Raw genomic sequence first — 25,746 nt, 5'->3', positions numbered from 1 at the left:
TTGGGCTGATACTAGCTTCTTAACAGTCCGAAAATGGCATAGCACTGAAGAATGTGTTTCTAGGTTGGATAAAAAATTGGAGATTCAGATACGTGCCAAATCATGGCAAAATATTGCATGTTCATTCTGCACAAGGTTAACAAAAGTAAATGTTAGAACAGATCTAAAGAATCTGATTCAGAAATGCAGATATTTTATAATCATTTTGTGTTCTGCTGTCATGTGCATTTGAAGATGAGCAGCTGAGGGTCATGCTGAAAAGCCCAGGGAAATCAGCAGAAATTGTTTAGTGCTGATATTTTGTTGGTTCACCTAATTGACTCTGACCCTTAGCTGTCAAGCAGTTAGGAAAGAAATGAAGCAAAGTAACCATTTAAATTGTAAATCAATGTTTCAAGATTACTTTAAACCCTGTAGTCAATGATATACAGTTTACTTCAGGCTCTGGAGTCATCGAAGACTAGTGACAGATGCACATTTAGCAGCAACATTCTCATATATCAGACAGGAAGTTAATATTTAAAATACTTTCAGAATATTATGAAATGCACAGGCGAAGGGTTTAATTATTTGAAATTAAGAGAATGTTCCTGTGAATTAATCTGGAAGATTAATTAAGGCCTTTTCTCTAAAAATCTTTCAATTATCTGAATAAAACTCAATGACAGCTTTATTACTAATAAGTTTAGGAAATAATTTAAAATACAGTTAATACATAAAAATATGTACTAGTACAATGAAAAACTAAAGCAGCAACCATGATACCATCTATCGTTAAAGGAATAGACCACTATGTAAGAACTGTGCTTTGCCATATAAACTGCAGGCTTGAGTAACTGTTTATTGAAACGTGTTTGGGAAATAGGTATTTTCACAGACAAATATATGCAAGTGGTTTTGGCTGATAGAATGAAAAAAGCCATAGAGAAATAGTAAGTCAGAATGGTATGAAGAAAATTATGGAATCCCTCTTGAAGAACATGATCATTATTTTGATGTTGAGAACAGGTTATGAAGATGCATTGCACTAAATTTTGACCTCTCACTTCCACCTCTGTTTATTTCCTGCAGCTATGTATGGGTCCACCCAACCACACCACTGAAATAAAATGTTAAGTTCAGTATTAACAACAAAATTTTCTACTGTCCCCCCTGCAGTGGGGTTTTTGCATTTTCTTTCTAGGGCCAGAATGATTTTACCATGACTCTTCAAACTGCTGCAGCTATGCAGCTGAGGAAATGCTGCACTGCAGCAGTTTGGAATGAACTTCTCAGGACTGGCTTTTTTTAAATTACCTTTCCTGTCAACATGAATGTAAGGTATAGTTTTACATTTCTCTCAGTCCTGGCAGTAGTTTATAATCCTGTGCATCAACTATGATTATCAGAGCAATTATGACTTACGTTCAGACTCTGAGGTACTGCTACCAGGTCACTCACCCTATATACTGGTGAAGCAAATGATTTCTTTAAAGCAAAACATGTTAGAAATATTAAAACAAATAACTGAATTAATTTTCAATTTTCATGTATTTCAATCTATTCAACACAGAGAACATATTGCAGGACACATCCCTTATAAACATACAAAAAGCTGCTCCATTAACAGTCTGGAACTCAATGAAAAAAGTCCAAGCCCCTTCCCTTCTTTCTCCCTACAGGATGCAAGAGCCCTCTTTTAATTGTTTATGATATTTTGATTGGATGACCCTGGCCATCACAAAAAAAGTTGACACTGTTAGAACTACACTATATACTAGAGGAATAATAAAGATTGTTCCTGAAGTTCTTATGTAGGATTCTGCTATGTCTTACCTACTTTTAGGTATTCCCAAATTTCTTACAGGTCAGCAAACAGAACAGGTCAGTATTCTAGCCCTAATGCACAATTACTTTATCCCATAAAGCATACATTAAATAATTAATTTCTGCATTTAGATTCTGAATAGGGAGAATGGGAAATTCTGTCAAAGTATTCTGAATTTGACAAATAACTTGAAATTGTAAAATTAATGTAGTAGTTTGGGGCTTTATGTAGTTTGGTGGGGTTTATATGGTATGGGTTTATTGGGGGGGGGCAGGTTGTGGCTTTGTTTGTTTCCTTTTTTTTTTCTTTTCTTTTTTCTGGTCCCAGTGGCACCTAATCAAATAATCAAGAATTGTCTTAAGTAGGTTAGCACTTCTGAATCACCTTGGAAATATTTTACTTTAAAAGCTTTTTATGTAATTTTGGCTATTGGACTGATTGTCATAATGTTATTTTTGTCTAAGAACCTCTGATAGTGTACAGATCACAAGAGTTATGCTAATGAAATAAAGCTTCCTCTGGATATAACATCGCAGCATACAGACTACTTAAGGGCAGATGAAAGGCATACAGCAATGTAGCACTATTTCCCCAGAAGAATGCAGCTGTATACATCCTGCAGTCAAGCAGTTTACTGGTATAACAAGATTAATAACAATAAACATTTGAGCATCCCTAAACTTTTCAACAACTGACAACGCAGCGCAATGATAGACAACAGGTTTATAAAGTACTTTGAATAAGCTCTGGCCCAAATGTACTCTCCTCAGATAGCTTTAGAGAACTGTGCCATCACAGACCTGCCAGCTATCAGAAGACAGCAAGAGAAAGCTTTGAGTGCTCTAGATCTGTTAATAACTTTTCTTTCCCTCCCCACTTTACATTCTTGGCTAGCTAGGCTAGCATGTGTTGACTCTAGGACTGTGGGAGTATGAAGATAAATGCAAACACCTTTATGCACACCCTTCATTGCAGCAAAGTAGCTGGTAGTCTGTCTCTACCTGACAAGCTGAATGAGAAAGAAAAGGATCATACAAGCCAGACATGTTCTGGCATGTTGTAGGGTTATTTAGATTTTTGACTCCATTTCTGAAGATTATTTGATAGAGTCACTCTTAGATTAGTTCTTGTTTTCTCAGTTTTAACAAATAGATGGCATAAAGATGTAGGTCACAGAAAACGTATCTAGCTATTGGGCAAATGTTTACATAACAAATTGGTAATATTAGACGATATTTTTTAACATCTGCATTTCAGTTGAAGTAACTTGAGCAATACAAAGGAAATAAAGCAAGGAGGTTTACTAATTGACATATGGATCTTTTCTCCAATTTTGGAAGTAAGTTGGGGTTTTTGTGGTTTTTTTTCTGTCAATAAATTGTCATTAATATTAGGTCCTTTCCATTGACATCTCTGAAGTCCAACTATTGTCGTGGTTGTTGTATACTGATGTGAACAACGTAGTAGAAGCAGCACATTATGTTTCTTGGGTAGCTACGGATGGCGTTAAATGGTAAATTATGCTTTGCTTTTATATTCAATCAGAAGAAACAGAAAATCATGTGCATTGGATTTCCCAAGTGTATGATAAATCTGAAAATATTTGCTAGACATCTAGCATAAACTGAGTACTGACTTTAATCTTCATTTTCTCTTACAGTTGCCTGGCCACGAGCTTTCTTTAAATGCCATCAACCTAAAGCTGTTTCTTTCATGGATAAATAAGTAATTTTGTCAGAGAAATCAGACTAGCAATATAAGTCCTGATAAAGTGCCTAGATTTACACATTTTGTCTTCATTTTCCATGTTTTAACTTTATATCCCCTGTGAAAGGCCGTATTCCAAGCAGCAGTGTACTCTGGAGACCCACACTCATTTTTTAGATTTTGTATTAGTATTAATAGTTTAGGGTGGTATGGGTTGGATGCAGGTTATGCAGGCCTTCTGACCAAACTGTAGGAGAGCACTCACTATTTATCTGTTGGTAGAAGAATATGAGGAAACCTAAGTGTAATCTGTTTGAGTAATTAGCTCTTATTTGTCTCCAGAAGAGCAGTTGGTTCTTTCCATCTTACAGGAACTCCAGTCAGTCTTTTAAAAAATTTCTTATGGAAAGCCAACCAAAATATTTTGTCAAAGTCTCCTCTTTATTCATTAGTGGGTTTTTTGGCATGCAAATGACTGCTGGGTCACACAGTGAATGTCGCTAAGGTATTACTTTAGGATGTGGTTGAGTAACTTTGCATAATGAGACCTACTTCTGATTGTCTAATTAGTTATGCATAGCTATAGCAATGCAAAACATGCCTCAAATAGAAATCTATTGTCATAGGTTACTTGATTACATGAGTATGGCTTCCACCTGTATTATGGTTCCTCTCTTTGGAATGACAAATGCCACAGGCTTCTATTGAATATTATAAGAAATCTTTAATGCAATTGTATCAGCTACACATTTTAATTAATTTTTCAATGTCATTCATCACATTTGAAAAGGGAATCTTACTATGTATGATATTTCAGTGTTTTTACTGAGAAGGCCTCTGTAATTAAAAAAATAATAATTGATAAAAGGATGCTAGTCATCCTTTTGTTCTCATCAAGCAGCATCCTTCATATTAAGTTATATTCAGATAACATATCCAGGTAACATAAATGTATGACTTTGCTTTATGTTTTGGTAGGCCAAAAATTTCCACAAAAGTTGCAACTATCACACTTCTGAGGAGCAGGATGTGATTATTAATGTAGAGGGAGTAGAACCTCTTTCTGATTGATACTCCATCCTTAGGAAAACTGCACAGTACAGACGAGATGTTTTCATTTGTGGCCTGACGTTTATTAGCTTCAGTGAGGATAATTAAGAAAAATACACAGCCAAAGGTGCTGTCCTGTCTTAATTCTGTTGTGCTCTTGTCAAGCTTCTAAAGCAGGGAGTCCTGCCACATTTTCAGGTCATAGGATAGCACTTGCCTTTTATCAAGACTTCTTGCCATGGCCAAGATAGATGGAGAATGCCTTTCTATCAAGAGTAAGAAAATAAAATGGAACTTCTGTACAAACTCATGTATGTCCAGAACAGTAACTCACTGTTACTCATATAACAGTGCAAGTCTTAAAATATATAACTGACCTACTGCAAAAATTTGTGAAGAGGTTCAAAATTGTATACAGGCCTACCCTTTCCATTTGGTCTGCCAGGACTGTGGCGTTGTGAAGGATTGTAAGTGGAGAAATTTAAAGGAGCAAGTTGACTGCTCTGAGAATTAAGACCTTTTTTTGTCTTTGAAATCCAATTCCTCAAATCCTCCAGGGGTATAAGATCAATTTATCATTTGTCATATCCAGATGGTAAGTAAATGAACAGTTTCACCATTGGGCTTGCTATCCAAAATATTCCTAGAGGAATATAAATGAATGCATCATTTACAGTGGCCAGATGGCAATACAGAAGACAGTTCCATGTTCTAGTCATTATACAGCTTCTACTACATTGCATAAACCTATTCTGGCTTATTTGGTTCACCATCTGCAGAAAGGGCCATAGAAAATTAAAAGTGTGAATGTAAGGATTTACTTAATATTTTAGAGAACTTGGAGCTAGTATTCAGGTACTGTGTTTCTACGAGGAACAGCATTGATCAGTCAATATTTGTTTGTCTTTGAAATTTCATCTAATGACAGGGGGTGTGTTTAGCAGCAGATAAAATCATATTGGAACACACTTCAGCAATTTAAATAAGTGCAAAATATACCCTTTTTCTTCATATTTATATATTTTCACATGGCTTAACTGTAAAACTGATATATGCTCAAGGGTTTTTTTTGCCTAAAATCACCGTGGTTCCAAATTTTATCAAATTTGTATCATTAACAATAATTATAGATATTTTATAGGAAATATTTCAAAAGATCAGCTCATCAGTCATGCACTCTGTTCATTTGGGAACTCTCTGGGTCTTTATGCCATGGGTGAATATTTATGCTAGCTATTGTGAAAAGAACTTTTATGGATAATTATTTTTATAAGCTCTAGGAATATATTCTTAGTTGTCTGTAAAGATGATGTGAGATTGTTGTGACATATGAAATAGAAGATTTAATTAAAAAATTGTTATCAGCTGGGTAATTTTACATAAGTATTTAATCCTGAATGTAAAAAGGTATATTGAGTTAGCTGAGTGTCTGCTGTTACTGGGCTTTCCCATCTAAGACTTCTTAAGAGAACAATAGATTCTTTTGACATAAAAATATTCAGCTACTCTGTATGAGAATGGCTAGTAATGAGTTTTCTATATATTCTGCAGTAAACGTAAGAATTATGTGAAAATGAAATAAGGAGTTACAAGGTGCTTGGAGTTTAAAACCATGATAAATTATGAGATTTTTAAAGTTACTGTTTAATGATAAATTCAACAAAAATTTGGAAGCAATTTAACTTTAAGGCTATTTACCATGGTTTGTTTGTTTTCTGGGAACCAAGATAACAGTCCTGTAGTAAGTACATGAGAAAATCATCCTTCATTATGTGTATGTTTCAAAGGGAAAATTACATACGCAGCTGTCTAATGAGTTCCTACCTTGATTGTGGTCTACTTTCATATGTATCAGAAATAGACTGTATACTGGGAGATCTGATTCAATCGTTTCTTGTAGAGAAGTTAATACAAGTGCATGTGTAATATGCCAAGGTTTAAGCTGAAAAAGGGTGACATTTTTAAAGAACTTTAAAAGAACAAAAAATTTTAAATATTTTTTTTTTATTATTCTGTGTGTATCTTTCAAATGTAGGAATCTTCACAAAAATGCCAAAGGCTGCAGATAGAATTTTTAAAGATTTTCTTTTAAATATAGTTTTGAAATCGACTTAATAACTTCTAAGTTCTGTGCTTCTGTTCATGTAATGTACTTTCACCCTTTTTCTGACATACTCCATTTCTTCCCACGTAATTTCTAACTGTGTAAACCAGAAGGCAGATTCAAAGTTGAGCCATTTATGTAAATATTTCAGATCATTGCTACCTTTTTTCATCTTCATATTTTTTTCAAAAGATGTATTTTCTTAAAACTGTTATAAAATTAATTTCTAGCCCAATGGCACACTTAAGATTTGATGTTTTACCTTTCTAAAATGTAGTAGTTAGTTAGCTCTTTTTTTTCTGTGAGATCTGTAGAGTTATAGTAATCAGATAAAATTTAATCCCTGATAAAGCCAGTTGCTAAACTAAACTTTATTGACCTCGTTAGAGCCAGGGTTGCATTCATTAGGTGAATGAAAGCTTCTTGTTGGATTTAAACTATATAGAAAATATTAACTAGAGCAGTTCTAGAGAACTGTAAATGTTTCTGAAATTAATTCTTCCTTCTCTAATTATATATAGGCTATTTAGCTTAGGCAGCTAAATACTGGTGTAGGGCAGTCATGCACAATGTTTGTATTGTAAGAGAAGCCATAAAAAGTCCCTATATTTAACTTCTCTAACACTCATTATAGAATTAATGCACCCTAACATCTCATATTTGGTGGGGTACAGTGTGAAAGAAGTTTGTGAGTAGTAAAGTACTGAAAGAAATATTAGCATTTGCATTCATCAGGAAAATTATCCCTTCTAATGTTAATGGCTTCTAAAGTCAATAGCTACTTTTCCAATGCCACCACAGAAGAAGCAGATTCTGCTGTTGAAATGCAACAGGAGCTGCAATTGCAGCTGAAGGGATGCATTCTGTGCAGATCAGTTGCATTGATGATTAAGGGGGTAGAGCATCTCCCTTATGAGGAAAGACTGAGGGAGCTGGGTCTCTATAGTTTGGAGGAGATTGAGGGGTGACCTTATTAGTGTATATAAATATATAAAAGGGGAGTGTCATGAGGATGGAGCCAGGCTCTTCTCAGTAGCAAACAATGATAGGACAAGGGGAAATGGCTACAAACTGGAACACAAGAGGTTCCACTTAAACTTGAGAAGAAACTTCTTCTCAGTGAGAGTGACAGAACACTGGAACAGGCTCCCCAGGGAGGTTGTGGAGTCTCCTTCTCTGGAGACATTCAAAACCCGCCTGGACACATTCCTGTGTAACCTTATCTAGGTGTTCCTGCTCCGGCAGGGGGATTGGACTAGATGATCTTTTGAGATCCCTTCCAATCTCTAAACATACTGTGAAATGCATTTTAGATTTTGAAGTGCTTGGTTATGCACAAAACCAACATTTTATATTCAGGGAAAGGAGAATGGGCATTGATACATAACTGATATTGTTTTGTGATGATTTGTAATCTGTGTTATTACCTGTTACAATCTGAGTGGACTACCCAAATTGACCTAAAATCGCTGCTAAAATCTTAATGCCAATCTCTCGAATACGGTCTGTTCCTATAATAACAGAGGAAAACCTGTTTTGATATTTTCATAGAAAATCCTGAAGTTAATGTCAGAAAACCAATGGTTCAATCTCTTTATATACAATAATTAATCTTCTTTTATAGTGAACTTATCCTATCCAGCATTGACATTGATGCATCTGGAGATTGGGAGTGTCTAGTAAACAATTCGTATGGAAATAGCACTAAACATGTAGAAATTGTGGTACTTGAAACGGCTGCACCCTACTGCCCTGCAGAAAGAATCATTAATAACAAAGGAGATTTCAGGTATGATTTGCTGGTTTTGGAGTGTCTTTCATATATTAATATCTCTACAGGCAATATTCATGCTTATGGACATGATACTTCAATGTCGGATATGAAGATGTCACTTGCTGCTCACTTGTTTGTCATAGTGGGAAGGAGGAACACACTGTGATTTTTTACGGGAAATGGCATTTAGTGCCTCAAGAAGAGCACTGGTTTCTGAAAGTCAGAAAATGTTTCTAATTCCTCAGTGAGGTTATATAAAAACTCAAAAGATGTAGGCTCTTAACAGCTAAATGAGACAGGGTTCAAAATTGTTCTTGGTTATTTTTCAGAATGGCAGAATATGATGACACTGTATTAAAGCATTAGCAGATTAAATCTTCAGGACTCTTCTGGTCTGTTGCAGTTCTGTTGGTTTTGTTCAGCTGAGATTAGAAGTAACAAATGACATAAAACTGTTAGTAAAATATTTCACTGAAGAGACTCAAAATAGCAAATAAAACTACCTAGTAAAACAAACAGATTATTTGAGGTGAGCTTAAGGGCACAGAGTTCCCACAATATATCATACAATTAGAAAACAAATTCATCCTGCTATCAGAATGTTAAAATCTGTACAGTTTTGTTCACTAAAGCGTAATTTTTGTGTCATCTTTATTTTTGTCTACTTATGCTGGTGGGTTTTTTTTTTGGGGGGGGTTTATTTGTTTGGGTTTTTTTTTTATTTCTCATAAACTGAAGGAAAAGTTAAGGTTTCTGTGGAATTTGGTATTATTTTCAGTTAGCTGTAATATACTTCAACATTATGCATAAAGCTCTAAAACAAAATATAAATTACCTGCTTGACAATAAGACTGATGTATGATGACATTCCCATTGAGAAATCAAGAAAGTAATTTGTAACCAAGTGAACTGTATTAAAAATTCAGCTTGAATAGTTAATGAAAGGAAAAGCAGAAGAGAGAGGAAGCTTCTCTTCAATACCAGAACTTTCTGCATATACTTCTGACCTGAAAGCCTATCTTCATTTTTAAAACTTTTTCAAAGGCCTTTCACTATTATTTCTTCTGTTTGAATAAAAAAAGAATAAATTACATATTAGAGAAATTGACTCACATAACTTATTTTCTTTTAACTAGAAAAATATTTATTATGTGTTAGACAGTAGTTCCATTTGCTGACCATATATTTATAAACCTATTTAATACACATATATGGATTAAAGTCCATTAGAGATCTTTGACAATTTCAGCTATAGATTTTTTATTTTTTTTCTGTCATGAGAAAAGCTGCCATTGTGTTTTCTCATAGTAGACATGCTTAAACATATTTTAATTAAATCTTTTAAAATATGTATACTTCCTATCAGATAACACATACTGAATCTTTTTGATAACAACTTTATGAAGTTTATTTTCTTGCCATGACATCCTTTTCTTCATAAATAAATACATATAAATTCTATAGACCACACAAACTAACACCAGGATCATTTTTTGTCATTTTATATAAATCAAAAGAACAGGAATGCACATTTCTCTCCCTATTGACCATATTTCTAGAAATCAATACAAATTTATTTTTAAAATTTATGTCAAAAGGATGCTGAGTCCATAGGTTCTTTGGGCATTTGAGGGAATGAATTTAAAATTATAGTGAATTTGTCAGGCTCAAAGAGCATTAGAACTTGAAATTGTTCTGAAGGTTTGTCTGAGAGATGCAGCTGGCACACCAGTAGTTCTTCTCACAAAGGTATTTGAACTTTTGGTAACATAGCAAGTATGTAAGTAGAAAGAGTTGAACCACAAAAGCAAAGCTAGAAAGGGCAATTCTTTTATTGGGTAAAAAAAGGAAGTGTCGTTATTTCAGCTGACCAGCCTAGGTGGTATTTATAATTGCACAACTGCAGTAAGAATTAGACACTGTGAGTCAGAATGAATTTGCCTTATGTACTAGGAGATTTTTTATCTAATGGACAGTTTGTTCAGTTTTTGTTTTCCAGCTCTCTGTAAGATCATTCTGAAATGCAAATGGTAATTGTTATGTTCTAACATTTCTATTTGTGAAGGCCAGATTCTGCTACCTTTACTAACACTAGTTTCAGAGTTATCTCTTTAGATTTACTTTAGAGGTAAGTTGTTACTCAGTGTGGCCCAATTGCATTAATGCAAATGTTTTACTAAAAGTAATATTTCAACTCAGACATGAAAGGAGAATATACCACTGTACATATTTTGATTTTGTTCTGAAGCACATTTCACAGTTCATTTTGCATCAATTGTTTTTGTATCACAAAATTAATTATTCCAGTGATAGTTAGCTAAAAGATATGAAAATATTTTTCTTCTTACCTTTTCTTGGTTTGAAATAAGGAAAACTTACATAGCCCCAAACCTGTCAGCATACTGTGTAACAATATCCAAATCCACCTACATTTTGTAACTTAGAAGGGATAATATGTATGTTTGAGCAAAGGTTAAATGGCTAGGTGTGGCTTCACTGGTAGGAAAAGTATTTTTATGATTGACTGGGTTCAGTCATGACGTAAGTGCAATTAAAGAACTATAACCTTTCCAGAGATGCTGAGTGTCTGATGATACCTTTCTGATTTTTTTTTTTTTTCTCCCAATTGATCCTGCTTTGTCCATACTAGAAAATGACAATGGATTTTGTAGCAAAAGAAATAGATCCGACTTATGTCATTCCAGAGAATGCAGTGGATATAGAGAAAAATAGTATTGTATAATAATGCTTAATATGCTATATGATATATATAATATAATAATTAATATAATAATTGTCAGTCAATCTCACCTTGATACCTGGCAAGACCATGAAACAGATCCTTCTGGAAACTGTGCTAAGGCATATGGAAAATATAGTGGTGATTGGTGACAGCCCACGTGGTTTCACTAAGGGCAAATCATGCCTGACAAGTTTGGTGGCATTCTATAAAAGGGTATAGCATTTGTGGATAAGGGAGGAGTGACTGATGTCACCTACCTGACCTTGTGCAAGCCATCTAACACTGTCCCATATGACATCGTTGTCTCTCGACTGGGGAGATAGGGATACATAATTGGCTGGATGGTAGCACACAGAGAGCTGTTTTCAATGGCTCGATATCCAAGTAAAGTCTCAGTGAAGAGTGACATTCCTCTGGGATCAGTATTGGGGTGAGCACTTTAACATCTTTGTCAGTGACATAGACAGTGGACTTGAGTGCATGTTTGCCAATGGTACCAACCCGTGTGCTTTGGTCAATACTCTGGAGGGAAGGGTTGTCATTCAGAGGGATGTCGACAGCCTTGGGAGGTGGGCTTATGTGAACCTCATAAAGGTGAACAAGACCAAGTACATGGGTTGGGGTAATCCCAGGCACAAATGCAGGCTGGCCAATGGATTGAGAGCAGGCCGTAGAAGAAAGACTTGGGGGTGCTGGTTGACGAGAAGCCCAACATGACCTGACAGTGCGTGCCTGCAGCTAAGTTAACTGTATCATGGGCTTCATTAAAATAAGTGTGATCTGCAGGTCGAGAGAGGTGATTCTCCCCCTCTACTTGGCTTTCATGAGACTCTGTGTGGAGTACTGTGTTCAGCTCTGGGGCCCCCAACATAGGAGGGACATGGAGCTGTTGGAGCAAGTCCAGAGGAGGGCCACAAGAATGACCAGAGGGCTGGAGCACCTCTCCTGTGAAGTGGCTGAGTGAGCTGTGGCTGTTCAGCCTGGAGAAGAGAAGGCTCTGAGGAGACCTTATAGCAGCCTTCCAAGCTGCTAACCTAAAGGGGGCCTACAAGAAAGCTGAAGATGGAGTTTTTACAAGGGCATGTAGTGATACAGGACAAGGGGTAATGGCTTTAAACTGACAGAGGGCAGATTCAGATTAGACCTGAGGAAGTAATCCTTACTATGAAGGCAGTGAAACAGGGGAACAGGTTGCCCAGAGAATTTGTGGATGCTTCATCCCTGGAAGTGTTGAAGGCCAGGTTAGACAGGGCTTTGAGCAACCTGGTCTAGTGGAAGCAGTCCCTGCCCATGACAGGGGTTTGGAACTGGATGATCTTTAAGGTTTCTTCTAACCAAAACCATTTTATGATTCCATGAGCTAAATAGAATAATTCTGGCTGATCTTGATTTATAGTTTTTTCAAAGGCTGTTTTGAAATCCTACTACAGAAGTCATGTATACCTAAATAGTTCAACAACTGAGGGATAGCTCCTTCCTCTTCCATGGGACAGAGTCTGTACTGAACTCTTGTTTATTGGTTTCTGACACATTCAGGCATTTTTTCTTTTGGGGGCTCTGTGGCACAGAGGGCTTTGCCAAGTTTGGTCAAAATACAAAGCAAAGATTGTCAGGAATATCTTTTGCAGTATTTAGTAATAGGGTTTTGTTGTTTTGGGGTTTTGCGGGTGGGTCTTTTGGTAGGGTTTTTTTTTGGTGGGGGACAGGGTTTGTGTTTTTTCTTCATGGACTTGCTGCTCTGCTTTGTGCAGTCTTCAGAGATGTATGTAGGGAAAATGTCATCCATATTTTTTCCTTATCACTAAAAACTTTCCTGGAACTAATGCAGAAGTAATGTATGACCAGTCAGACATGAACCTGTATAATTTTGACATTTTCCAAGGAAACAAAGTAATTCATTACAGAATATAATGAGGTAAAATTTAAAATAGCTTTTTCCTCATACATTCTGTATATTGTTGCTACACTGTAAGTTGCCTTTAAATAAGAAATTTCTTGTTGTAATTTTTAATTTTTATGTTGTTCTTAGATGGCCCAAAACTTTGGCTGGGATAACTGCTTACCATCCCTGTCTCCAGTATTCGTTTAAGTCCATTGCCTTTCACAATGGTGCAGAAGAGGCTAAGGCATGGCGTAAATGTAATCGAACTGGACGTTGGGATGAAGAAAACTATTCTGAATGTCCTTATTCACAAGAAGTAACTCAGGTTCTTCATGCTTTTAGTCAGGTAATGTTATGAATTCCAGGGCTTCCCTTCTCTAGTACTGATATTACAGAGTAGCTTGTACAAAATGTCTTTTCAGCTACAAATTTGGGATAGATGGACTTTTTAGAAAATGTTTTACTTTGAAGGGGTTTTTTTGTTTTGTTTTGATTTTTTTTTGTCTGAGTGTTGGACTCTACCTGACCATTAGAAATGTTGGAAGTGTCATCAGTGCTTCACTTTAGTTCTTTCTTTGATTTCCCCTAATGTGTTTTTACCAGAAAGATGTTAATTTCTCTTGAAGTCCTGTATCAGACTTTTGTCATCTGAAGTGCCTTTCGTCATTGCCATTGTCCATAATACATTTTAAAAAGCTACAGATATGAAGCCTACTTCTAAATGCCTTATTTGATGTCTTCCCCAAAAAACAGTACCTAAATGGTTTCTTGTAGATAAATGAGAGAGAATGAGATAAAAAATTAAATGAATAGAAATGAATGAGAAAGAAAAGCATAATGGGGACAGCATGGAGGATGGCACAAACCTGTAACTGACATAAAAACTTTTACAGCTTTCAGTTTCCTTGATCATTTCTTCCCAATCAATTTTGCAAGATAACACCACAGGAAGTTTGTTTTCAGATGTGTTCATACTTAAATAGAAATAATTACTACATTAAGAGAGAGCAGTTGCAAGAGAAAATAATTAGGAGGGTCTCTCAAATTCTGTCAATCCTACTGTAATGAAGGATAGGCCAGGTTTCTCAGGGCTTTAACCACCCAGGTCTTTAAAAGCTGTGAGCATGGAGGCTTCACAGCTTTTTGGGGTAACCTGTTCAAATGCTTGACTATCCTCATGGCAGAAAACTTTTTCTTCATAACCAGTCTGCACTTCTCCTTTCAACTGACTACCATTGTCCCTTGTTCTCCCACTATGCATCACTGTATTTATGAGGGTCCACTGATGCTATTGATCTAACGATGATCTAAAGATGTGGGCAAGTCGAGGATAGTAGCTTAGGTTAATTTTTTATGAGGCAAGTTAGTTACAGTCTAAAAAAAGTAGACAAAAATCTTCAGAATTTGTTGGTCTGTTTTGTGATCTTTAGATAACAACAATGAAGTCTAAGGCCTAATGCTGAAGATCGATTCATATGCCCCTGAAATTCATGTCTATAGTCCTACTGATGCATATAAATCCATGTGAAATTACAGCAAACATTGTACAAATGATGTGACCTCCAGTTTTTAAAAGAACAAAGAGATATGATTTATAACATCTAACAATTCTGATGTATTTTCAGATGCACATCAATTTAACAACCGTGGTTGAATTTTCCCGTCAGCTGACAGCCTACACAAGAGGTGCTTCCCACTTTGCAGATAAAATGGATGTAATATATTTGGCTTATATTGTGGAAAAGTTAATTGTCTTCGTGGATGAAGTTGAAGATGTAAGTTACTTTCTCTACATTGAAAAAAAGAATATCACTTAGAAGTGAAGCCTTCACATATGGCCCTGTTTTTAACGTATCCAGGCACACAAATCTGAAGTTGATTGCTAATGTTCTGATAGCAGATATTCTGCATGTACTATGATATGTTTCTTTATGCCAAAAAAGGAAAACCAAGCCATCTCATCTTCTTGACAAAGGTGTTGTTGCTTAGGGATAAAAATTGGTTTTCAGTAAGCCTTTTTTTTAATATTAATTTTCATTTTAATTTCTACCATGTCTCACATTTTAGAATTAACTTAAGATGACTCTCCATCTGGCCATGGGAGTTACATACGCTTCTTTTTTTTTTTTTCCATTTCATCAGGAGATTTTCAGAGTTCTAAAAGCATAGATCACTTCACATGAAGAGAAGATAGTGTGTCTTTAAGTGCAAACTGCTGCAGAAACTTTTGGTGTAACGTATGACATTTTTACAGGGAAATCTAATCAGAGTTATGCAAACCCTGGGGGAAAAATTGGCTTTTATAGAAAACAGCAATGGTCATCATAGCATTTACTGTTTTCACAGTAACTGCTTGCATGAAGATTTCATAAACCCTAGTTTTTGTATACATGATAGCTGTATTTAAAATTGGCTCTGGAGATTGTAACAGTTAACATTTTAGTGCCCATTTGAGAAAGCCTCCAACTTCAGTTTCGGAAGACCTAAAGTGTATTATCAAGTGCTCTCGAAGAATCATATTTCAAAGCTACAACTGTATTCCAGCTCAAAATTCTGATAAGATCTTGCCGCTTGCTAACAAAACAAAAATTTACCATCCAAAAGAAACATTTGGATTTACCATAAAGCCTCTATTTTCCTAGCGGCCGATGCATTATCCATTAAAACTGAGCACCATCTCTAATCTTTTAATTGATTTCTTCCTTTTAAATAGGCTTGAGTTTCTGGATTTTGGTATCAAAACATCTCTATTTCCACCGCTTATCTCTGCATCTCCTACTTCATAATCCTGTATTGTTTTCATCATTTAAAACATTTATCCCAATTTGTCTCCGTTTCCTTCTTCTGTTTTGCATTTTACACTTTTCTTCTGTTTCAAGTTCACAAAGTATGTTACTTATTCATTGAGCTCTTTACTAATACCTATTTCTTAACTCTCACTCATAAGGTACGAAAAGAAATGTGAAGTTAAAGTGTCTTTCACACATGAGGCTGTACTCATGTAATTATATATAAGACTTTATATAATACAAGGCAGCATATGAACAAAGGTATGTTAGTTTGCAATTGACTAGCAACTGAAGCTACAATTATGTAAAACAATTATTCATCAAAATACATACACAGAGTTTTTCTGTGATTTATCATATTTCAAAAACCATTTTAGCCAAACTAGTACAGTTTCTGTACATCATCTCTGGGGAATGCCTCTCCCAGTCAGCACAAGATTATTGTTTTTTTACAAGTTATAGTTACTTTGTTCCATCTGGTGGTTCACCTCTTAAAAAAAGAGAGCTTCAACAGCAGTACCAGGGACATATTTGCAATATATACTCTAACTTTTTTGCCAGGAATATGTGCATGCATTAGACCAAATTTTTGTATTTTTTAATGCCATGCATTTACTCTTCATTAATGTATTTAATTATAATATAAATTGCATCCTTTTCTCATTTCTCTCCTTTTGTATATTTATAGACTATTGTTCTGCCCTCAGTAACTTGCTACCTAGCTCATTGGTGTGTGCTTTAATTGTTTCTCATAAATCACTCTAGTCTCTTAATGTGTTTTATTATTATTCATTGTATCAATAACTCTGTCACATTGTCAATAGCCATCTAGAATTATCTAGTAATTATGTTCTCAAAAATAGATTAAATGTTTCAGGAAGTCACATAAAGTTTCACATACAGTCTCATTATTTCTGTGTTCCTTGCAATGCATGTGAAATTTGTGTATTTTTTATTGAAAACACTGATCCAACTTCATAATCTCAGTCATTCCTTAAACCATTTTCACCATTGCTGAATATTCTTTTTTTCCCTCCTACTGAATCATCTTTGTATTTGCCTTATTTTTCTGTTTCCATTAGTTTGACATTTAGCCTCTTGAATTTTTCTTTAGCTATATTTCTCTCAGTCACTTTTTTCACTTCTTTATACCTTTTTATTAAGGTTTATTTGTGATGACCTTGTTTATCTATCCCATGTCTTTGCCTTCAAAAATAATGCTAATGAGGTCATGTTAATTGTGAAATCTCACTCAAATGAAGTTTTAGAATTCAAAAAAAAAATATTTTTATTTCTATTTGAAATAATCTCAAGAAAATATTCACAGTGATGTTTACGCTTTCTAAACACAATATACTAATAAAAATTTGAAGCACATAGTCATACTTAACAAAATCTGCAAAATATCATAGTATCATAGAATCACAGAATGGTTAAGATCATCTAGTTCCAACCCCCCTGCCATGGGCAGGGATGCCTCACCATAGACCATGTCACCCAAGGCTCTGTCCAACTTGGTCTTGAACACTGCCGTGAATGGAGCATTTACCATTTTTTTGGGCAACCTGTTCCAATGCCTCACCATGCTCACAGTAAAGGGCTTCTTCCTTATATCTAACCTGAACTTTGCCAGTTGAAGTTTAAACCCATTACTCCGTGTCCTATCACGGCAGTCCCTGATGGAGAGTACCCTCTTCAGCATCCTTGTAGACCCCCTTCAGATATCATCTGGCAAAACAAAGATTTATCACTTTAGATTCTCCACAAGAATGAATTAAAACATCCAAAGCTATAAGCCTACACTTTCTGTATAGACAATGAGGTGATACAGGTTTGTATCATCACCTGAGTTGCATCTCAAATTTACCCCATTATGTCTGTAGCAAAATTGTTTTTCAATTATATTTTCCTGCTTTATTTTTATTTTTCTTCTACCTCCTGTCCCACTCCCTCTCCTCCCCAAGGTCCTTTGATTAAATATTAAGTAGTTCTTTAGAAAGGCATAGTCAATTTTAATTAGTTTAAGAAAGAGTGTGATAATTCTGGGATTGCATTTATTATCCAAAGAGAGACTCAATTTTTGTGGTGTATCTAGAAGATAAACCTTAGAATTGTGAAGAAAAAAACCTTTCCTTAAAGGCAGTTGCACTTTATTTTTCAAATAATTTAATTTTCTTAATAGAATCAAAACTGTGAGTTTTCCAGTCAATACCATTTTTGGGGGGTCGTTTTATTTTCTCTTCCAGATTGGGGATGCTCTTATTGAAATTGCCAGCAATATAATGTTGGTCGATGACCATGTGTTATGGATGGCTCAAAAAGAAGACAAAGCCTGCACCAGGATTGTACGATGTGTGGAGCACATTGCAAGCCAAATACTGACCAGCAATATTCAAGTTATATCTAAGGTATTTAAAAAAATTACAAAGCTTTTTTTTGACAGAATTTGTTTTTAAAATGTAATTTTTCTCTATAGTTTTTACAGCCAACTAATATATAGACAAGCAAGAGGGGAGATTGTGTAAGCCAGATGCACAACATAGCAAATTTATATAAATATACTTGTATTCTGTGATTATTTGTTTTCTTCTTCTGGATTCTATTTGGAAGACCAAAGTATTTTTTGAGTATCATTGATGGTGTTAAAAAGTGACTTTCATTTATTGCAGTGATTCTTACAAAGGACTGTTCACAACACTATCTTTCTAGTGTTCTTACTATTCACTCAGTTTCTGTTGTTCTTGCCACTATAGTATAGGGGTTTATTTTGAAAGGTACAAGTTGACTGAGTGAACTTTTAATAAGGGAAAAGACAACATGCTCCCTTATTGCTTTAAGATTTTTAATATGCCTTTCAGACAGGATTCTAAGCCATACTTTTTTAGAGTTTAGAAAACTTTCACAAAAGATGTACCTTGTCATAAGGATTACTAATTTGTAGCAGTTTTAGTTTTTTAGAAGTAAGCTGTTGCAGTATGAAATTATTGTTTTTGTTCCTTGTCCTCCACCTACATGAATTTGTCACTTAGATACTCAGGTGTTGTCATTTGACATTGAGAAACTGTCTTTTTGCCAGTTTCAATATCTCAGTAGCAGAAATACATCTAAATCAGAAGCTTGAAACTCATACTTTTATAATTTTAGATAAATCTGTTAAAGCCTCATCACTCCTTGGATTGATTTCCTTGCTATTTCCTTGCTTGTTTGCTTTTAAATAGCCTTTTCTTATTTTCTCAATTGTCCACTGCATTTACATGAATACACTATTGTGCATAATGGCCTTAATTCCTTCACTGTATTGTTTGAAAAGCAGTCTTTCAACCTAAAACAGAAATAAAGGAAGTGTTTTTATTTAATTGCTATTTACATAAAACAAATTGATCAAAAGGCTTATTTTTATTAAATACAAGAGACAATAATGTGCCTTATAGAAACATTTTGCAGTGTGACAGCCAGGAAGGCTCTGTTGATTTGTACTTCAATTTCTTCTAGATTCTATGATTCATTTTAATCTTGAGTGCCAAAGGTCTTTTTTTTCTTCTTGTCACTGCTTCAGGAAGCTGTTGACATTACTGTAAACAGTAATTCTATGTACTCAGATGTGGATCTGTGTCACTAACCTTTTTGCCGTGCTTTATCTTTTTCCTTCTTATAGTTGTCTGTAGGAGAATTAGTTTACTGTTGACTGCAATTTGTAAATAAACAAAGCTGTGGAGTTTTTCTGGTGTCATCTCATGCAAAACCAAACACTTCTGTTCCTTTGGGATGCTAGCCAGCAAAGTGTCTCCCAGAAACTGCACTAGCTTTCTTTACTTTAAACAACAACAAATAAAAACCCTGAAGCTTGGGTAGCCACTAGCTTATAATACAATTCCAGAAAAACACAGCCTCTGTAAGCTGTGTCAGTTGTATAACATGTTTAACTGTTCCCTGTACATTGGAAAGCTACTTGGGAGCCAAAACTGTTACTCCTACATCAGTTTTGGAAGACAAAAATGTTCTTCTAATTCCAAGAGGTTGCTGCATGACTGATTTCAAGGTTAGAAAAACACCAGGATGGATACCTTTGTTTAGATCTTCTAATGTCTCCTTTGCTTTCAAACAGCATACAAAACACACTGCAGGAAGAACAGCCAGTAGCAACTTTCAAATACTATATAATTTCATATATTTTTATATATAATATGATATATGTAGAGTTTAATAATCATATTACAGTATAGCAAAGAAGATGTTATTCTGCCATATGGAATTTAAAATCTTAGAGAAGGCATGCAGGCACAAGGTTCTTACCAGGATGCTGCAGGGCTGGGGCTCCCCAGCCAGGGTCTGTCCCACAGGGGGAGCCTGGGGACAGCCACCAGCAGGTGGTTGCCACGCCAGACCATGGCGAGGGATCAGTGGTGAGCCTGGGGCATCAGGGCTGGTGGCCATGAGCCACCATGGAGTTCAGGTGAGGCCTTGGAGGAGCCTCAGCTTGACGTTGTGTCAGAGGGAAGGGGATGGGAGTCCCCTCAGAGGCCCTGGGTTCAGCCAGAGAAGCCAAGCTGGGCAGCTGAGAACTCCCAGGGTGGATCTCTGTGCCTCAGCACCCTCAGATTAATCTCGCTTCAGTATTATTCTGCACTGCTTCTTCACTTATGTTTCTATTTGTATACATATCAGATGTGCAGTTTGAAAATGAAAACTTCCTGCTGATGATAAAAGCTATCTCAGTGGTCCTGTCTCAGGCATATGCAATAGTTTTAAAATCCACCCCTGAAGAGTTTTTATTTCATTCCTCTGCCAATTAGAATGTCAGAATATTTTAGGCTAATTGGAACATAGTTTTTTGTTTGCACTCACGTTCTTCGGCAGTACTCTGAGCTTGCCCAGGTAACAGTCCCCATTGGCCTTTCTGCCGAGTGATGCCTTTGACTGAGGTTTAGGAAATGGAAACCAAATTATCATTTTCTTATCTGTACTGCTTAGAGACAAGATTAGTTTGTGGCTTTTCATAACATGTACCTGGATGTGGCTTGTTTCCATGGATAATTCTGCCCCAAGTTCATCTGTATCCATTTTGTAGCTCATTTTACAATCTTACATAATGAGCACTGGTTTACCTTGCATTTCACCCATCTATGTGCTGCGAATTGCATGTTCACAGTGCTTGAACGCTGTCAGGCCTTTACAGGAATTTTGGGAGTGCAAAATCCTAAGTCTTTGAAGAATTTAGTATTTAGAATTTATGTAGTAAACATCTTATTCGCCATCACCTCACAAATGTGAAATAGGGAACTAGTATTATGCCCATTCTATAGCAGGAAACATGAAACCATGCACAAATGGCTTTTCCCTATGCTAAAGAGAACCTATAACCACACAGGAGTTTTAACTGAGTAATGTGTCGATTCCTGTGATACAGGTAGTAGTATTCTGCAAGCAGTAAATTTTTTAACTCCTTGAGAGGCTATCTACAACAGATAAAACAAGTTTCAGGTATTAGGACTTTTCAATAGACAACCACTGGATTTTTAATTAAAAAAAAAATTAATGATCTTTGGCATTTTTATTGAAGTGTATAAAAAATAATCACCTCCAGGTAATGACAGAAGAGGTAGAAATTTAATCCTAAAAAGGAATGGTTTATGAATTTAAAAACAACAAAAAAGAATCTTTAGGCTACTTCTACTTTAAAAGTAGTATGTATATTACTTTTATATAAAAAGTATAAAAAATATACTGAAAGCTTCTGGATTTTTGTCTAATTTTGTCAAAAAGTAAAATTGCTTCAGTAGTTTCATTTTGGACACATGCATCAGTGAATGAAGAAAGTGCATTTGAAAACCATTTCATAAGTTCAAAAGAGGACCAGCAAGTGATGCACTGTGTTTCATGCTAAATTGAATTTGTACTGGTACCATGACTTCTACACAGTTAGGCTACCCTCTATCATGCCCTTCTTTTTTTTATGCAAAACATTCTGTTTAGATTAATTTGTTAATATGAATGAATGTGATTTTCTTCAGTGAAGTCATTTCATGTCAGCCAGATGCTCTGAATTCTGTAGGATTCACACCAGTTTTTACCAACTGCATTTAAGGTACTTGTGTTACTAGCTTGCATAGCAGAAGCAAGTTACAATAATACTAAACTACCACATTTGTACATTTAACTTTCTGACAAACCTGCTAGTTTGTGGCTTAACTCCATTGTCTCTACATTGCAATCAACGTGCAAAATGCATACATTCACAGGTCACTAAACAATATATGCCTGGAAGCAGAAACTACAGTCAGTGTGGTGCCAGTCTAAGCTAGTCCCCCTGATTATGACATGAGCTATATATCTCATGCACAGGACTGTGCTGAAATGAATATACTAGTTTAAGGATAGAGAGGCATACCTCTGCACTGTGCTACAGTCTCTGGTTAGACACATAACCTCACTAAAGAGTAGGCCAAAGACCTATATTGTGCTCTTTTAGTGAACCATATAGTCATATTCTAATTGAACAATGACAAAAACCACTTCCTCCACCAAATAGCTAAGCGGCTTTCTGTTTAATTTCTGGAATACAAAGCACATCCTTGTTAATTTTTAAAATAATTTCTGTGACTGCTATTTCACTTCATAACTGTATTGCTTGAAATCAAGATTGATTCCATTGAAGCTGATGACACATTTGCAGAACTGGTCTAATAACTGACAAACATATGTTCCTAAAAAACATTCAAGCAAACCCACTATGTCTGTAGAATTCTAGATCAGTTTTTTAGATAAGTTCCATTTTCTTTCTTACCCTACAAATATGTATGGAAGTGCATGCACACACAATTAGTGCATGTATAATTATTCAATTACACTTGTTGAGTTAGCAGCATATCTGCTTCTCAATGTTTTTACAGGTATCTTCTAATATTGCTCTGGAGGCCTTTATGATCAAGCCATCTAGTTTCACAGGAATGACTTGCACTGCCTTCCAGAAAATAGCTGCAAATTCTGACAAGTCAGTGGTGCATGATTTGGGAAGCTGGGAAGCAAATCACCATCCTGATCAACATTTGAATTTCAAGTGCAACACTGGCAATTTGAATAGTTCTTTGATGAATTCTTCTACCAGGGTAAGTCAGTACAATCATGGTTATAACTTAGCTATTTCAGCATGTTTTCATCAGAATACTGATTAAAAAAATATATATTTTATGTGTTGTTAGCGTTGTAAACTGATTAATGATTTCAACATGCAAGTGGCCTTAAACTGGTGTATCGGGTGTAGCATGTTTTGTTGTGCTAATGCATATTCCATTAATGTAATCAGGTGGAATGCAGGATGTAAATAGAAATGAGTAAATCTCTTGTTTTTTCTATTTTTTTTATCTCTGGGTCCAATTCTGCAAAGTTTTCTATGTGTAAGCATACTCTTTAAAGTAATTTGGAAATATTTTAGTGAAGTATTCTCAGGGGATTTCACATTGCAATTACCTGTACTTCCACAAAATAATATTACATTCTCTAACTTCTGAACTTTATATGGAGGAAGAATGTTACATTTGAGTTTCTGAGTAGTAGCTGATGAGAAGCAATAATAAATAAGCCTTTTAATAGAATGCACTGTTATTATCAAATAATGAAGTGGAACAATTAAATTTTGAACTAGCAGGAAATGAAATTTTGCATTTGGCTGAGCGTGTTATTAAATTTAAGTATTGCAGAGTTGAATTTTTATTATCCTTCAGCTGAATCTTACTTTAATAGACTTATTTCTTGGAATACTTACTATGACAAAATGATACTTTTCTGGACTATATTAGTTGTTTACTGAATTTGAAAGTAGTTTAATTGAAGTTATTTTCTCTTTGGTGCATTTTAATCTTCTTTATGGACTGTGCAGTCAGCGATATGGTACTCTGTGCTCTCAGGAACTTCTGGTACAAGGAAGTCATCTCAGTAAGGAAAGAATAGGATAAATTTATTTCCTGCAATGGAGTTAATTTCTTCTGTGGACCCTGTTAATATGTCTATCTACAGAAAAGAGGAAGTTGTCTCTGAAAAGAGTTTGACATCCGTAAGTTGAAATCCAAATGTCAGATATCTAAAAGATACAAGATTTCAGCAGGAGGCAACCCTGGAACACTCTGCAATGTATGGAATAGTATTATCAATAGAAATATACATGATATTACATTAATTGGAAATTTTTCTTTATCATCTCTACCAATATGTTTGATATTACTCCAGAAACTGAGTACCAACATTTCTAGTAAACAAATCTCTTGAAAGTTTGATGGTCAAGCACTAGTGTGTTCCTCTTCTTATTTGATGTCCCTTTCTAAAATGTTGGCAGAATGTCACAATACAAAGATCCCAGTAAACTTTTCCTAATGTGTTTTGAACCTAGCTGACTTTAGACAACATACAGAAGGTAAACTCTACTGATTGCACAAAGAAGCTAGCAGAATGAAAGTAAATTTAATACCATGCAAAGCAATTTTGAAGCATGCAGTATATATTGTGACAGAAATTACTTTATTAGGTGGATCAGTAGTTACCACCTGTGTATGAATCATAGATTCAGCTAAGTGTTAGTTTCATGGCTTTAGGTTTTAACACTAAGGTCTACTCAGGTTTTAAATGACACCTGTGAATAAACAGACTAAATATATTCCTTGAATTTAATCATAAAAAGCAAAATATTTCATTAATTGTTGTGAAATTAATGAAACTTAGGCTAAGCACTCCTTGAATTTGTTCTGAAGCGATTTGCATTTCTTCATTGTTAATAGAATGGTCTATAGAATTGTAATGGATAACAGAAAATGGGATTATTTATCATCAGCCACTAGCAAAATTATTTCTAAATTTGATCAATGAAGGAAAACAGTAAACCTGACTGTGCTATGCAGTCAGGAAAATAAAGAATTTGCGATGGAGTTGGGAGTTGCTTGTTTTAGTTATCAACTTTTAGTCATTGTATTTTAAAGTAATGCTTGTTATTATGTCTGACTCTTTAGAACTTCATCTTAAATGCTGAGATTATTCTTAGAATCTTCCTCAATTTAGCATGGGAGTAATCACAATAAAAAAATCTGATTAAAATCAGTATATACAAATGGCAATTACAAATTTAATTTACTTCTAATAAAAATGTGATTTTTTTTTCCTTAAAAAGCTCATCAAAAGAGAATATTTGTATATTTTTGTGCTAAGTATTGTAACCCTCTTCAAATGTATAATGTAAATCATCCGCTCACTAAGCATAAGCAATTGTTTGTGCCATCTGTCTGTCGCTAACCAATTGCACTATAAATTTAAAAAGTGAATACTCATGAAACAATTGTGGACATTTGGTGGGAGAAGATGAAATAGATGATCATAAACTAACTTAGTAATACAATCAAAGCTCTTGTAGTTTATCCATAGTCATATTTCCTGGCAATACAGGAAAATCAATACAAATTTAGTCAGTTGTCTGTATGTAATTTAACCTGATCTGGACTGTGGGACAGAGAGCCCCCAGAAGGGGAAGAAAAGTTTAAAATATAATAAATTAGTAAAAAAAAAAAAGTTACAAATAACTGTTGAAAATTAAATAATTTTAAAGTCTCTGAAAGAGATCCACCATTCAGAGAAGTTCAGGACATAACTGTTTAAAATATGCCTAAACCCACTCATGGTTCAAATACGTAGTAGTCCTTTTATAGACTAACTTGGAGTGTTTCCAAATACCTTAAAAAAAAAAAAAAAGAAAGATGAAGACCCAATGCACGTACTAGAGGGAATGGCATCTGACAAAGGGTTATTAATACAATCGGAGGAAGTTTGATACACAAATTTTTTATCTTTAAATCTAATTCTGACTCTGTAGTCAGTAATCAATCTGAAAAGTCAAAAAGAATCACTTATTA

General features: G+C 35.0%; 1 protein-coding gene across 1 annotated transcript in view; it reads left to right on the top strand.

Annotated features, from left to right (window-relative positions):
* Window positions 1–24,302, top strand: part of LOC133222752 (adhesion G protein-coupled receptor A2-like) — a 158,897-nt gene extending 134,595 nt beyond the window's left edge. The window contains exons 8-13 of the mRNA XM_061372780.1: window positions 8,293–8,457; window positions 13,215–13,413; window positions 14,693–14,842; window positions 18,103–18,264; window positions 22,747–22,962; window positions 24,240–24,302. Of these exons, the coding sequence (XP_061228764.1) occupies window positions 8,293–8,457; window positions 13,215–13,413; window positions 14,693–14,842; window positions 18,103–18,264; window positions 22,747–22,962; window positions 24,240–24,302 (955 nt within the window). The remainder of the gene's footprint in view (window positions 1–8,292; window positions 8,458–13,214; window positions 13,414–14,692; window positions 14,843–18,102; window positions 18,265–22,746; window positions 22,963–24,239) is intronic.
* Window positions 24,303–25,746: the final 1,444 nt, after the last annotated feature.

This window comes from Neopsephotus bourkii, unplaced genomic scaffold, assembly GCF_033783945.1.
Source record: "Neopsephotus bourkii isolate Nb327-2 ecotype Australia unplaced genomic scaffold, CSIRO-AGI_Nbou_v1 NB_1615, whole genome shotgun sequence".
In the NCBI taxonomy this organism is placed as follows: domain Eukaryota; kingdom Metazoa; phylum Chordata; class Aves; order Psittaciformes; family Psittacidae; genus Neopsephotus; species Neopsephotus bourkii.
The sequence above is the reverse complement of the archived record's forward strand: the minus strand, read 5'-3'. Positions and strand labels throughout refer to the sequence as shown.